The sequence below is a fragment of the Lynx rufus genome, unplaced genomic scaffold, assembly GCF_022079265.1.
Source record: "Lynx rufus isolate CCGP_SWC_20201006 ecotype Redwood Valley unplaced genomic scaffold, mLynRuf1.p SCAF_8, whole genome shotgun sequence".
NCBI classification, from domain to species: Eukaryota; Metazoa; Chordata; class Mammalia; order Carnivora; family Felidae; genus Lynx; species Lynx rufus.
The window spans coordinates 63,639,388-63,652,062 of NW_025814896.1; the positions used below are offsets into that span (position 1 = coordinate 63,639,388).

At 38.9% G+C, this 12,675-nt stretch overlaps 1 protein-coding gene across 1 annotated transcript in view; it reads right to left on the reverse strand.

Moving 5' to 3' along the window:
- THADA (THADA armadillo repeat containing) overlaps positions 1 to 12,470 on the reverse strand; it is a 332,083-nt gene extending 319,613 nt beyond the window's left edge. The window contains exons 1-7 of the mRNA XM_047067532.1: positions 12,365 to 12,470; positions 8,836 to 8,931; positions 8,445 to 8,539; positions 7,592 to 7,722; positions 2,243 to 2,391; positions 2,090 to 2,122; positions 1,770 to 1,818 (exon numbers count right to left, since the gene is read on the reverse strand). Of these exons, the coding sequence (XP_046923488.1) occupies positions 1,770 to 1,818; positions 2,090 to 2,122; positions 2,243 to 2,391; positions 7,592 to 7,722; positions 8,445 to 8,539; positions 8,836 to 8,911 (533 nt within the window). The 5' untranslated portion in view covers positions 8,912 to 8,931; positions 12,365 to 12,470. The remainder of the gene's footprint in view (positions 1 to 1,769; positions 1,819 to 2,089; positions 2,123 to 2,242; positions 2,392 to 7,591; positions 7,723 to 8,444; positions 8,540 to 8,835; positions 8,932 to 12,364) is intronic.
- Between the last annotated feature and the right edge of the window lie 205 nt (positions 12,471 to 12,675).

The following is a 12,675-nucleotide window of genomic DNA, read 5'->3' on the forward strand; positions in this document are numbered from 1 at the left end:
CCCAAGTGTCCACTGATAGATGAATGGATAAAGAAGATGAGATATATACACATATATACATACACACACACACATGCATACAATGGAAAATTATTCAGTCATAAAAAAGAACAAAATGTTGCCATTTGCAACATGGATAGATCTAGAAGGTATAATGCTAAATAAGGCAGTCAGAGAAAGGCAAATACCATAGCATTTTACTCATATATGGAATTTAAGAAACAAAACAAATGAACAAAGAAAAAAGAGACAAATTAAAAAAGACTATTAACTATAGAGAACAAACAGATGGTTACCAGGGGGGAGGTTGGTGAGGGGAGGGGTGAAATAGGTGAAGGGGATTAAAGACTACACTTATGGTGAGAAGAACTGGGTAATGTATAGAATTGTTGAATCACTCTAATAGCCTGAAACTAATATAACATTGTATGTTAAGTATACTGGAATTAAAATAAAAATTAATTAAAAAAAAAAAGAATAGCACACACATATTACCTCTATTCCCTGCCAGAACCTCAGTAAACCAACCACATAAAAAGACATAAATACACAAGGGCAACAAATAGACAACAAGACAATAACAATAAGCCTTTGGAAGCCACAAAGCAGATAGATAATAACTAACTTAGCAGAATCAACAAAAGTAAATACTAGGCCAGAGAATAATCCCCAAAACGACCTGATTTGCAGCCTCAAAAGGCTAAGAAACTTGGCACCAGGACTCCTTGATGTGGAAATAAATGTAGGGCTGAAAATAAGAAGACGGGCTACAAGTCTGTTGAAGAAGAGTAAGAACCAGCAAACAAGTGGCTTACCTCTAGGGAAGGTAAAGCAACACCAGATTGCAAACAAGCGAATTAGGCAAATATATGAACAATGAATGCCAAATGCCATGACCTCAGCTTTTTTCACTCCCTCAGCAACCAGAAGATTAAGCCAACGGTTTGGTTCCATGGTGAACCCACTACCCATGCAAAAAGACCTAAAGATATTGACATCGGAGGTTTTCCAAAGAAATAGCCCAGCTAAACTAGCCTACAATAAAACCTGCCATCAACCCCACCCATATACACAGTTTCAAATCAACTCTCAGTGCCCCATCCTTAAATATGAGCGCTAGGCTAAAAATCACCAGACTTCTAAAGAAAGCTTCCAGTTTCATATAGTGAAGTGACCGAAAGCATCGAACAGAAAAAAAATAGCAACATAAAAGAACTAGGACTATGCAAAGGTAAGAAAACTATATTTAAAAACAAAACAAATCAAAACCCTATCATTAATATCCCCAGAAAAATAACAGGATGTTTCATTTATAAAAGAACAGACGCTATGAGTAAGGAACACTCAGGGAGGAAGGAACTCTTGCTCATATTCTCCTAAAAATTTATTTGATTTTTTTAAGTTGATTTATTTATTTTGAGGGTAGGGGGGAAGAGAGAAAGAGGGAGAGAGAGAATCCCAAGCAGGCTCCACGCTGTCAGCACAGAACCCGACGCGGGGCTCAATCTCACAAACTGTGAGATCACGACCCAAGTCAAAATCAAGAGTTGGACGTTTAGCTGACTGAGCCACCCTGGTGCCCCTTTCTGATTTTTTAAATTAAATATCAAACCTCTAAGAAATACATTTAAATAATCAGGTCTAATATTAACAGAGAGGAATGGAATGAAGCATGTTCTGGAAACTTTTTAAAAATTTCCTGTGTACAAAGATAATGCACAACCACAAGTGTTCATGCACACATGCACAAGCATACAGATACTACTTGCCTATTTTCTTCAGAGATTTCAGTTAAACTCTTCTGCATAAAATGAAGCACTGAAACAAAAAGAATATATAATGACAAAGCAGAACCTAAAACTGTGAATTTTAATGTCAATATAAGAAAATATTTTAAGTCACTATTACCTACAGTGATATCATGGCATAGAAGTAGAAATCTAAAAGGAATATTTAAAAGGAAGGGACGTGATGTACGTTGGTAATCTGCAAAACTCTACCCATTGCCAAGAAACCGAAAACAGCCAGTTCCAAAATGACTCATACAAGCAGTTACACCCTCAGAATAAAATAAAAGAATGGGACTTACCATTTTTAAGAAGATTACTAACACCTGCTCTACCTGTGGGAATAAAAAAAATTAACACTGGTAGGGAGCCTCAGGACCAAAACTAACATTAACAAAATTGTTTAAAAACAATAATGTAATGATAGAAAAAATACTACAAAAGAGCTGGCTTACCTACGTCAAAGTTCTCCATACAGGAAGATATATTGTCAATTACTTTCCTATAAGAGTACACATCAGTAGTACTCAATTCTTCCTGAAGACGAGAAGTAAAACTTTGTACAGCCTCAGTTAGAAAAAATTCAGGTAGGCCATTTAGTGAGCTAGAAAAAGAACCAAGCATTAGAAATCTGGCAACCATGTAGTATGTAGAAGGGAATCATACAAATGAAGTAATACTGGACTACATCTTCAAAATACAGCCAGAAAATTTTAACTTCATGCCACAATTGTTGAACTCCTTGCTTCCATCTTGCTTCCCTCCTCAATAGAGAAGCCAGAGTGATATTATAAAAACACTGTGTTAATCTTCGGCTTAAAATTGTTCCACATGTCCATCTCAGTCCAGTTGGTTGCCATAGCGCTGACAATGCCTTACAAGACTCCACAAACTCTAGCCCCACCACTATCTCTCCAGCCTCATCTTGATCCTTGTTGACTTAGCTCTAGCTGCATGCCCTTCCTTGTGGCAACAATGTAACAAAGTCTTTGTTCTTGCTATTTCCTCCAACTGACACTCCTCCCTCAAATAGACCCAATAATAATCATTCCCTTGTCCCTTTCAGGTCAATCTCAAATATCACCTTATCAATGTCATTTTAGCAAAGATATCTGAAGTGACCACCATATTTTAAATTGCAACCTTCACCCCATCCTTGATGCTCCCATCTCCCATCACTGCTTTATTTTTCCCAATCACATTCATTTCATCTAATCCTATATATTTTGACTATTTGACTATTTTCAATCTTCCTCTTAGAATGTAACCTCCATTCTATACTGCCTTATTCACTGTATCCCCAATGCCTAGAATATTTATTTGACATAGAGTAGATAGTCAATAAAAATTCACTGAATAGGGGCACCTGGATGGCTCAGCTGGTTAAGTGTTGGATTCTTGCTCTGGGCTCAGGCCATGATCTCACAGTTGTGAGATTGAGCCCCATGTTGTGCTCAGCAAGGAGTGCAGAGCCTGCTTGGGATTCTCTCTCTCTGTCCCTCCCCTGCTTGTGTACACATGCTCTCTCTCAAAATAAACAAATTTTTTAAAAAATTTTTGAAAAGATAAATTTAATTTAGTGTCAATTTTACCTCAATTCATCTAAATCAAAACCACTAGGGGGAGCCTGCGTGGCTCCGTCGGTTAAGCTTCTGACTTCAGCTCAAGTCATGATCTTGACATTCATGGGTTTGAGTCCTGCATCAGCTCTGTGCTGACAGCTCAGAGCCTGGAACCTGCATCAGATTCTGTGTCTCCCTCTCTCTCTGCCCTCCCCTGTTCACACTGTCTCTGTCTCTCTCTCTCTCTCTCAAAAATAAATAAACATTAAAAATTTAGAAAAAAAAAGTAGGAATTTTTTTTAATTGCCTAAAGAGTTCTAAAGCTCTTCTAGAAGAAAAAGAATTTAGAAATAGGAACAGTCTGAAAAAGAAAGGTCACCAAAGGGGTGATGTGCTTCAGTATATAATTAAACTACATTATCACACTATGAAATGAAAGTGTGGTATGGGTGAGTAAACAAATAGACACAAATCTAAAATTGAATCTATGTTTATACAGGAACACAGAACATAATGAAATGGCATTCCAAATAAATGGGAAAGATGGACTATTCAAAAGTTTGGGGATAAGTGGCTCCCCATTACAAAAAAGAAAACTAAATTGGATTTCTAACGTATGGTCCACTCAAAGCTTAACTCCAGATGAATTTAAAAATTAAACAAAAAAAATAAATTTTAAAAGACAAGCATGTAGGGGCGCCTGGGTGGCTCAGTCGGTTAAGCGTCCGACTTCGGCTCAGGTCATGATCTCGCGGTCTGTGCGTTCGAGCCCCGCGTCGGGCTCTGTGTTGACCGCTCAGACCCTGGAGCCTGTTTCAGATTCTGTGTCTCCCTCTCTCTCTGCCCCTCCCCTGTTGATGCTCTGTCTCTCTCTGTCTCAAAAATAAATAAACGTTAAAAAAATTAAAAATAAAAATAAAAATAAAAAAAAAAATAAAAGACAAGCATGTAATTTTATATGATCTTATCCTAGAAAAAGTATACATAAGCAAGGCATGAAACTCAGAAATCTATACAAAGAAAAATATTAGTAGATTTGATTACCAAAAAAATAATTTGTAATTTTTAAAAAGCAAACACACTATAAACAAAGGAATACATTTGGTACATAATCTATATAAAACTGTTATAAGTCAAGAAGACATTCTGTGGTTGCTGACTTCCTGCAGGCATTCCCCATGCCCTTTTTTTTTTTTTTTAATTTTAACGTTTATTTATTATTGAGAGACAGAGAGACAGAGCATGAGCATGGGAGGGGGAAGAAAGAGGGGCAGACACAGAATCTGAAGCAGGCTCCAGGCTCTGAACTGTCAGCACAGAGCCTGGCGCGGGGCCTGAACACACGAACGGTGAGATCATGACCTGAGCTGAAGTCGGATGCTTAACCGACTGAGCCACCCAGAGGCCCCCCGCCCCCGATGCCCTTTTTTATTGGCAAAACCCACCTCCCACTACAGAGGTGTGAGAATCTTGCTTCCCAGCCATTCTTAAAACCAGAAGGAGGGTATATGACCCAATCTTGACAACAGGTCTACTGAGACCTTCTGCAAAATGTTTTCTCTCCAATAAAAAGAGTTGGAAAAGACTTTTTTTCTGGATGCAGTCATGTCTGTCTAAGGTGCTTGTAACTGCTACAGTCCCTTGTAATTCTGAGGGAAGATACGGCCAACACATGGGAGACAAATGGAAAACATCAAGATTTTTGATGACATGGTTGACTGCTCCACCAAAACCCTAGAACTGGCCACTATCTGATCATTTGCTTTTTGACACATTAAATAAATTTACTTAAGTAAGAAAAAAAGTCATTCTAACAAGAAGACACACAAAAGATATGTAATCACAAACAGTCAAACTGTGCACATTAAAAAATATTCCATCTCAGCAATCTGGGAAATGAAAAGTAAAACATAATACTATTTTTTACCCAATAGATTTTTAAAGATATAAAGATTGATATTATCCAGCATTATAAATAAAGGTATGAAGACACTGGCACTCTGGTTCACTGTTAGGGGGAGTACAGATTAGCAATGTTTTTGGTGAAGAAATTCCACTTCTAGGAATTTATCTCAGAAAATACACAGAACAACTATATACGTGATTAAGAATATCACTGGGGCGCCTGGGTGGCGCAGTCGGTTAAGCGTCCGACTTCAGCCAGGTCACGATCTCGCGGTCCGTGAGTTCGAGCCCCGCGTCGGGCTCTGGGCTGATGGCTCAGAGCCTGGAGCCTGTTTCCGATTCTGTGTCTCCCTCTCTCTCTGCCCCTCCCCCGTTCATGCTCTGTCTCTCTCTGTCCCAAAAATAAATAAACGTTGAAAAAAAAAAAATTAAAAAAAAAAAAAAAGAATATCACTGCATCACGGAATAATGAAATTGGAATAATGAAAACAAAACACTAAATATCAGTGAGAAAGTGATTAAATTTTGTATACTCATATTATGGAATACATATAGCTGTAAGAAAAGATAAGGACTTTGGGTGGGAACATAAAATAGTGAAGACATTATGGAAAACAATATGGAGGCTCCTCGGAAAATTAAAAATAGAACTACCATATGATCCAGGAGTCCTATTTCTGGGTGTATATATCCAAAAGAACTGAAAGCAGGATCTCAAAGAGATATTTACACACCCAGCATGTTCACAGCAGCATTCTCCACAACAGCCAAGAGGAGGAAGCAACCCAGATGTCTATCAACAGATGAATGGATGAATACAATGTGGTACATATGGACAATGAAATATAATTTAACCTTAAAAAGGAAGAAAATCCTGCCACATGCTGCAACATGGACGGACCTTGAGAATATTATGCTAAGTAAAATAAGCCAATCAAAAAGGGACAGATACAAATATTCCACTTATTTGAGGTAACTAAAGCAATCAAATTCATAGAAACAACTGTGGTAGCTAGAGGGTAGGGAGAAGGAAAATGGGGATTTGCTGTTTAATGGGTATAGATTTTCAGTTTTGCAAGATGAAAAAGCTCCAGAGATCCACTGCACAACAATGTAAATATACTTAATACTCAAAAATGGTTAAGATGGCAAATTTTATGTTATGTGTTTTTTAACACAATTTTTAAAAAAGAATAAGGACTACACTGATACGAAAATATCTCTAAGACATTCCTTTTTTTTTTAAGTTTATTTATTTATTTTTGAGAGAGAGACAGAGAGAGCAAGCAGGGGAGGGGCAGAGAGACAGAGAGAGAGAGAGAGAGAGAGAGAGAGAGAGAGAGAACCCCAAGCAGGCCCCGTATTGTCAGCACAGAGCCCAATGTGTGGCTCAAACTCACAAACTGTGAGATCATGACCTGAGATGAAACCAAGAGTTGGGCGCTTAACCAACTGAGCCACCCAGGCACCCCTCTAAGACATTCTTTAGTGAAAAAACAAGCTACAGAGCAATAAGTAGGGTATAATCACATTTATGTAAAAAAAAAAAAAATCAAAATTAAAATAAAATACAATACACCTATTAAACCCAAAGGAAAGGTCTAAAGAGATAGATACCAAAATGTGAAGCGATGACCTTTACTAAAGAAAGTAAGATGGGGTGGCTGGATGGCTCAGTCAGTTGTACCAGACTCTCAGTTTCAGCTCAGGTCATGATCTCCCGGTTCATGGGATGGAGCCCCACATCAGGCTCTGTGCTGACAGTGTGGAGCCTGCTTGGGATTCTCTCTCCCCTACTCTCTGCTCCTCCCCAGCTTGGCTTGCACACGCACATGCCCCTCTCTCCCTCAAAAATAAATAAACTTAAAAAAAAAAAAAAAGTAAAGTAAGATAGGCCAGAAAGAGGGAAATAGAAGGCTCATTTTTCATTTTGTTCACTTCTGTATTGCTTAAAGTCTTTACATTAAGCATACATTTCTATATTACCTGTGTAATTAAAAACATGCTTAAACCAAGAACAAATGGGAAAAATAAAGGAAAAAGAAATAGCAGGATGACAGTTTAAACTTAACCAAGAATTGCATTAATATAAATGGACTAAACCAAGCGTCCGTAAACTTGAGCCCAGAGCCTGTTTTATTAAGGTCTTTGACCCAAAAAGCCTTTTTACATTTTATAAAAGTTGTAATATATACACAAAACAGAGACCATACAAATGAAATTGCTAGTAACATATTTCAGTTCAGTTTTACCAAACCAGGAGAACTTTAAATACTGGTTACTTTTGCTCAGATTGAACATTTATGATGGTTAACTTCCTTTCCTTTTTGTCCTTACCTTGCCAAGACTTTCTTCAAGGGATTCTTTAGACTCAAAGAAAGATAAATTCCTGCTAAAATATCCAAACAACTTCTAATACTGGGATCACATGTTCCATTTTTATCTGCCTTCTCCAGTAAAGGCACAATCTACAATCCAAAAAATTCAAAGTCATGGTACTTTTGTCTAATATCAAGTATATATAGCAAAGTAACAGTTTCAAACACTCTTTTAAGTCTCAATGTAATGTGAAATATTTCCTACCCTACATTGTTTTAAGGATACTGATTTAAACACTGATTTTAGTATTTTTTAACTTTTTAACCCATACCCCCAGCTCCCATTTTACTTTCCAGACCCAACTCTATTAAGAATTAGACTTGTTAATGGTTCAAGTTATAGGAATTCTGTGGCACTATTGAAAAAGCAAAAATATATATAATTGCTTTCCAAAAAAAATTATGCAAGTTCAAATGGTAAATCCTAATACTGAAACACTTACTGGTAAGGACAGTCTTTATATTTTATATTAACTTTTTAATGTGTCTGCTAAAAAGTTTTAAAGATTCAGATCAATATTCAGAATAATTTTTTTAAATTTATCTCCACAAAAAAGGTATGCACAATTGTCTCAATGTCCCATCTATTTACAGCTCCAATGGCAGTGGAAGCCTGAATATGGCTTCTATTGATACCCTGAGTAAAACGAGATTATACAATGAACAGAAAAGGAAAAAAAAAAAATCTATTTTTTAATGATACATTGATATTAAAAATCGAGAGCCAAAAACTGTCAGTTAATTTTAAAAGTTCATAATAGCATGATATGATATTCTTCAAGATGCATCAATGAACATCAACTCAGTCTTACCTGTTTAACACAATGGATTTGTGACACTCCATCTGTGAGTTGTACACAATGTAACAGCAAAGAAGCTACATTCTTTCCTTCCACATCAGCCAAAGCTAGATAACACACATACAAAAACATTTCAAGGATTTAACAATATATGCAAATAAGTTTACCTTTGCTACGCATTATGCAAAATCTAAGTATTTATAAACCAAACCAAAACAAAAGCAGGTCGAACTTCATCTGAAGACAAAATTTTTAGGAAATCATTTTACATGCAAAACTGAATGTAAGGAACATGGAAAAATTGAACAGAAAGAGTCTGAACATTATGTGATATTGAGTCTTGACATAAAAATACTCTGCAACCCAGAAAAGAAATAAACAAATGAGGTCAGAAATCACTTACAACGCAAAGTTTCAAGGTCTTGATGGCAAATGGTCAGTGCAGTCACTTGCATTTCTTTCTTCTTCTTTACGCCCATTTTAAATAGAATAGTAGACACTGTAAAAAAGAAGAATTTAAAGCATTGTCTAATTCAGGATTTCTGAACTCAGCACTATCGGCATTTTGGACCAGAAACTTTTTGGCTACTTTTTGGGTGTCTATGTATTGCAGGATGTTTAACACGTTCCTCGCCTCTACCCATTAGATGCCAGCAGCATCCCCTCCCCCCAAGTTATTACAATCAAAAAATATCTCCGGGCATTGCCAAATGTCCCCTGGAGAGCAGAGTGGCCCCAGGTTGAGAACCACTGATCTAAGGATTTCTGCTTCAAAAAAGAAAAACATTTTTAAGCTCAACAACAGCTTATTATTTTCCAAAGTTACTCCTATTATGACCCAGTCTTGGTATTTTAAAAATACAGCAAACCTTCATTTTAGTAATGACAGCAACAACAACAGCATGGTTTTTCCAAAAGTAAACTGGGCTCAACTAACTTCTGTGCCTTCTTGGACATATCAGGAGATGTCATAACACACTGTATCTTGACTTTTGCAGAGTATTTGATAAAGGAAACTTGCATACTATCCTTGTGAGTTTGCTTTTAGTTAACAGAATTTGCTTTTAATTAAAAAGGTTTTAGTTAACAAGGTCTGTAATGGGTTTGAATAAATGTTCCTAAAGAATACACACATAGGGGCGCCTGGGTGGCGCAGTCGGTTGGGCGGCCGACTTCAGCCAGGTCACGATCTCGCGGTCTGTGGGTTCGAGCCCCGCGTCAGGCTCTGGGCTGATGGCTGGGAGCCTGGAGCCTGTTTCCGATTCTGTGTCTCCCTCTCTCTCTGCCCCTCCCCCGTTCATGCTCTGTCTCTCTCTGTCCCAAAGATAGATAAACGTTGAAAAAAAAAAATTTAAAAAAAAAGAAAAAAAAAAAAAGAATACACACATATAGTACCATGACATCTGGGCATCTCTAGGGAAATGCAACACAGGGCTCTTTTCTTAGCACAGTTAGCATGTTTAGCAATGTTTGTGATTCAGACGTTGGAGGACATAACATAGAGAATTTGTAAAAGCTACAAAGCTGGAAGGTCATGTTAAATGTTGAAATCAGGATTAAAGTACAGCCCAACAAACTGGAATGAACTTAGCAAGATGAAACAGAAATAAATGTAAAATGCTGCATTTTTTATTAGAAAAAAACATAAAACATTAATACAAGACAGGGAGACAGCAGCCAAATGTGATTTGAAACAAATCAGTATGTGAGCCAACAGAACAACATGTCTGCTAAAGACCACATTATAAGTCAGCCTGATCAAGGGAGTGCATGATCCCTTGCTCACCCCCACAGGTCAGGTGACATGTGGAGCATCAAGTAAAGTGCTAGTGGCAATCCCTTAAGGAGCCATAACAAATGATAAAACTTTCAAGGAACTAACAGATTTCTGAAGGGCCTAGAGAGCACCCCCTTCAGAGAACAGCTCAGTTAACCAAAGGTGTTTGGTCTGGAGAAAAGAGGACAGGACAAGTGCCATAAGGCAGCTGCTGTTGCTGGAGGACTGTCAGAAAAAGAGATGTCTTTTGTCTTGCTATAGAATTAGGAAAAGTCAGTGCAAGCTTCAGGGAGGCTGAATCCAGCTCCCCTGGGTTGAGGGAGAACTCTCACTGAACTCTCTGGTCTAACTATGGAATGGACTGCCTTTTTAACAGAGAATCGCCCAGCTCTGAAAATATCCAAACAGAAGCAGAATGAACCCTTTGCACCTGAACTCCTGCAATGGCCTCACAACTGGTCTCCTCTCTTCTCCTTTGTTTCTGAAGAGTCCCCTCTTTTTACAGTCTTTTTAAAACTCTCATCAAATCTAATTACTCTCTTGCTTAAAACTTTCCAAGGGCTTCCAATTACACTTAGAATAAAATCTAGCTTCAGACCTTGGCCCTCAAGGCCCTAAGTAATCTGGTACTACCTTCCTCTGCATTTCATCTCAAATCAATCTTCTCTTAACCATCTAAGGGACCTTGCCCTTCCTAATACCTCTGCCTGTTAATGTCTGTTCCACCTGATCTTTGCAAGATCTTAGCACCTCATCTTTCAGGTCTCTTCTCAAATACCACCTCCTGTGAGAAGCCTTCCATGACCACTGTCCCTAAAATGCCACCACTCCTATTCACAGATCATTTCCATTAACTTATTTTCTTCATAGTACTTACTACTACCTGAAATTGCAGTAACTTGGTTATTTGTATATTGTCTGTCTCCCCTAGTAATAAACACTATGAAGGCAGCAACTTTAATCTGTTTTATCCACTGTTTTAATCCTCAATTCCTAAAACAGTACCTGGCATATATTCAGTGCTTAATAAATATCTGATGAATAAACGAATTAACTAACAAACACTGTCAGAGATGTTCTAGAAGGGAGGTATGCCTTTAACAACAGAAAAGTGCACTACCAGATATATTCTATATCTAAATGACAAGTTAGTCCTGACCTTAAAAAAAACTACGGTCCAGGGGCGCCTGGGTGGCTCAGTCGGTTAAGCGTCCGACTTCAGCTCAGGTCACGATCTCGCGGTCCGCGAGTTCGAGCCCCGCGTCAGGCTCTGGGCTGATGGCTCAGAGCCTGGAGCTTGCTTCCGATTCTGTGTCTCCCTCTCTCTCTGCCCCCCCCTCCCCCGTTCATGCTGTGTCTCTCTCTGTCTCAAAAATAAATAAACGTTAAAAAATTAAAAAAAAAAAAACAAAACTACGGTCCATCTGCAAAGTAAGAAATCAATACAGCAATGGAACGTGAAAAACTACTTAACAGAAAATGGTAATAAAAATAAACACATAATGGCAACAACAAGGGAAGAATTTGGAAAGTGACATGATTATATCTAGGGGAATAAATGGGGATCACTTCCTAGGAAAGTGACCAATACACAAACTTAAGAAGGGATAGAGACAGATAACTGGGGAGACTATTTTCTGGTGAATGGCGAGTAAATTTACAGCAGGATTTGATCTTGAAACCCTCAATACTACACAAAAATTGGCTCGGTGCTTATGCGTGCTCAACAGATACCTAAACGTCTGTCCTGATGAACTGGGCCTCCCCAAAAGGGAAAATCCCGTGCCCACCCTATGACACTGCTTCAGTGGCCAGAAGATGCTCGCAAATTGTAATCCTAAATCCCACTGGCTGCTTTCCTTTGACGGCTGCTTTCCTCCCATTTACACCGTCTGGTTGACTCCCACATTCTCTGGGTAATTTCCGAACCACGTGGAATCCAGAGAATGACAGGTGATCAAAAAAAGTAGTTAAAGTGCTGTCTCCATGGAGACGTAAGCGACCGGAAATCAGTACCAAAACCTCCAAATTCTCGCGATAGCCCAGGACTGGGGGAATTGGTGCGAATCACCTAGCTGCCCCAGCTAAGTGGCCGAGCAGAGCTGTGAAGAGTCGCGCGCTACCGCGGGTCTGGCAGAATGCCTGGGAGCCAAACCTCGTGCTTGTGAGCGTCTGAGAAGAGTCGCAGCCGTCTAGGTGATTGCCGGAGCTGCTCTGGTTCTACGGTATCTCCGTGGCCCGCAACGTGGTCTGTTGACTACCGGGTAGGGGTGATGGGAGGGAAGCAAGGGGACCTGGACCAGGAGTGATCGCGAGAATTGAATGACTGAGCTCTTCCAATCAGGAGGCTGGAACGGTCGTGATGTCACTGGGAACGGGTGTTGCCGAGTGGATTTGGGTAGACGGCGACTTTAAAAGAATGCGCGGTGCAACCCCTTCTAAGCCAGGGGCGAACTCAGCGGTTTG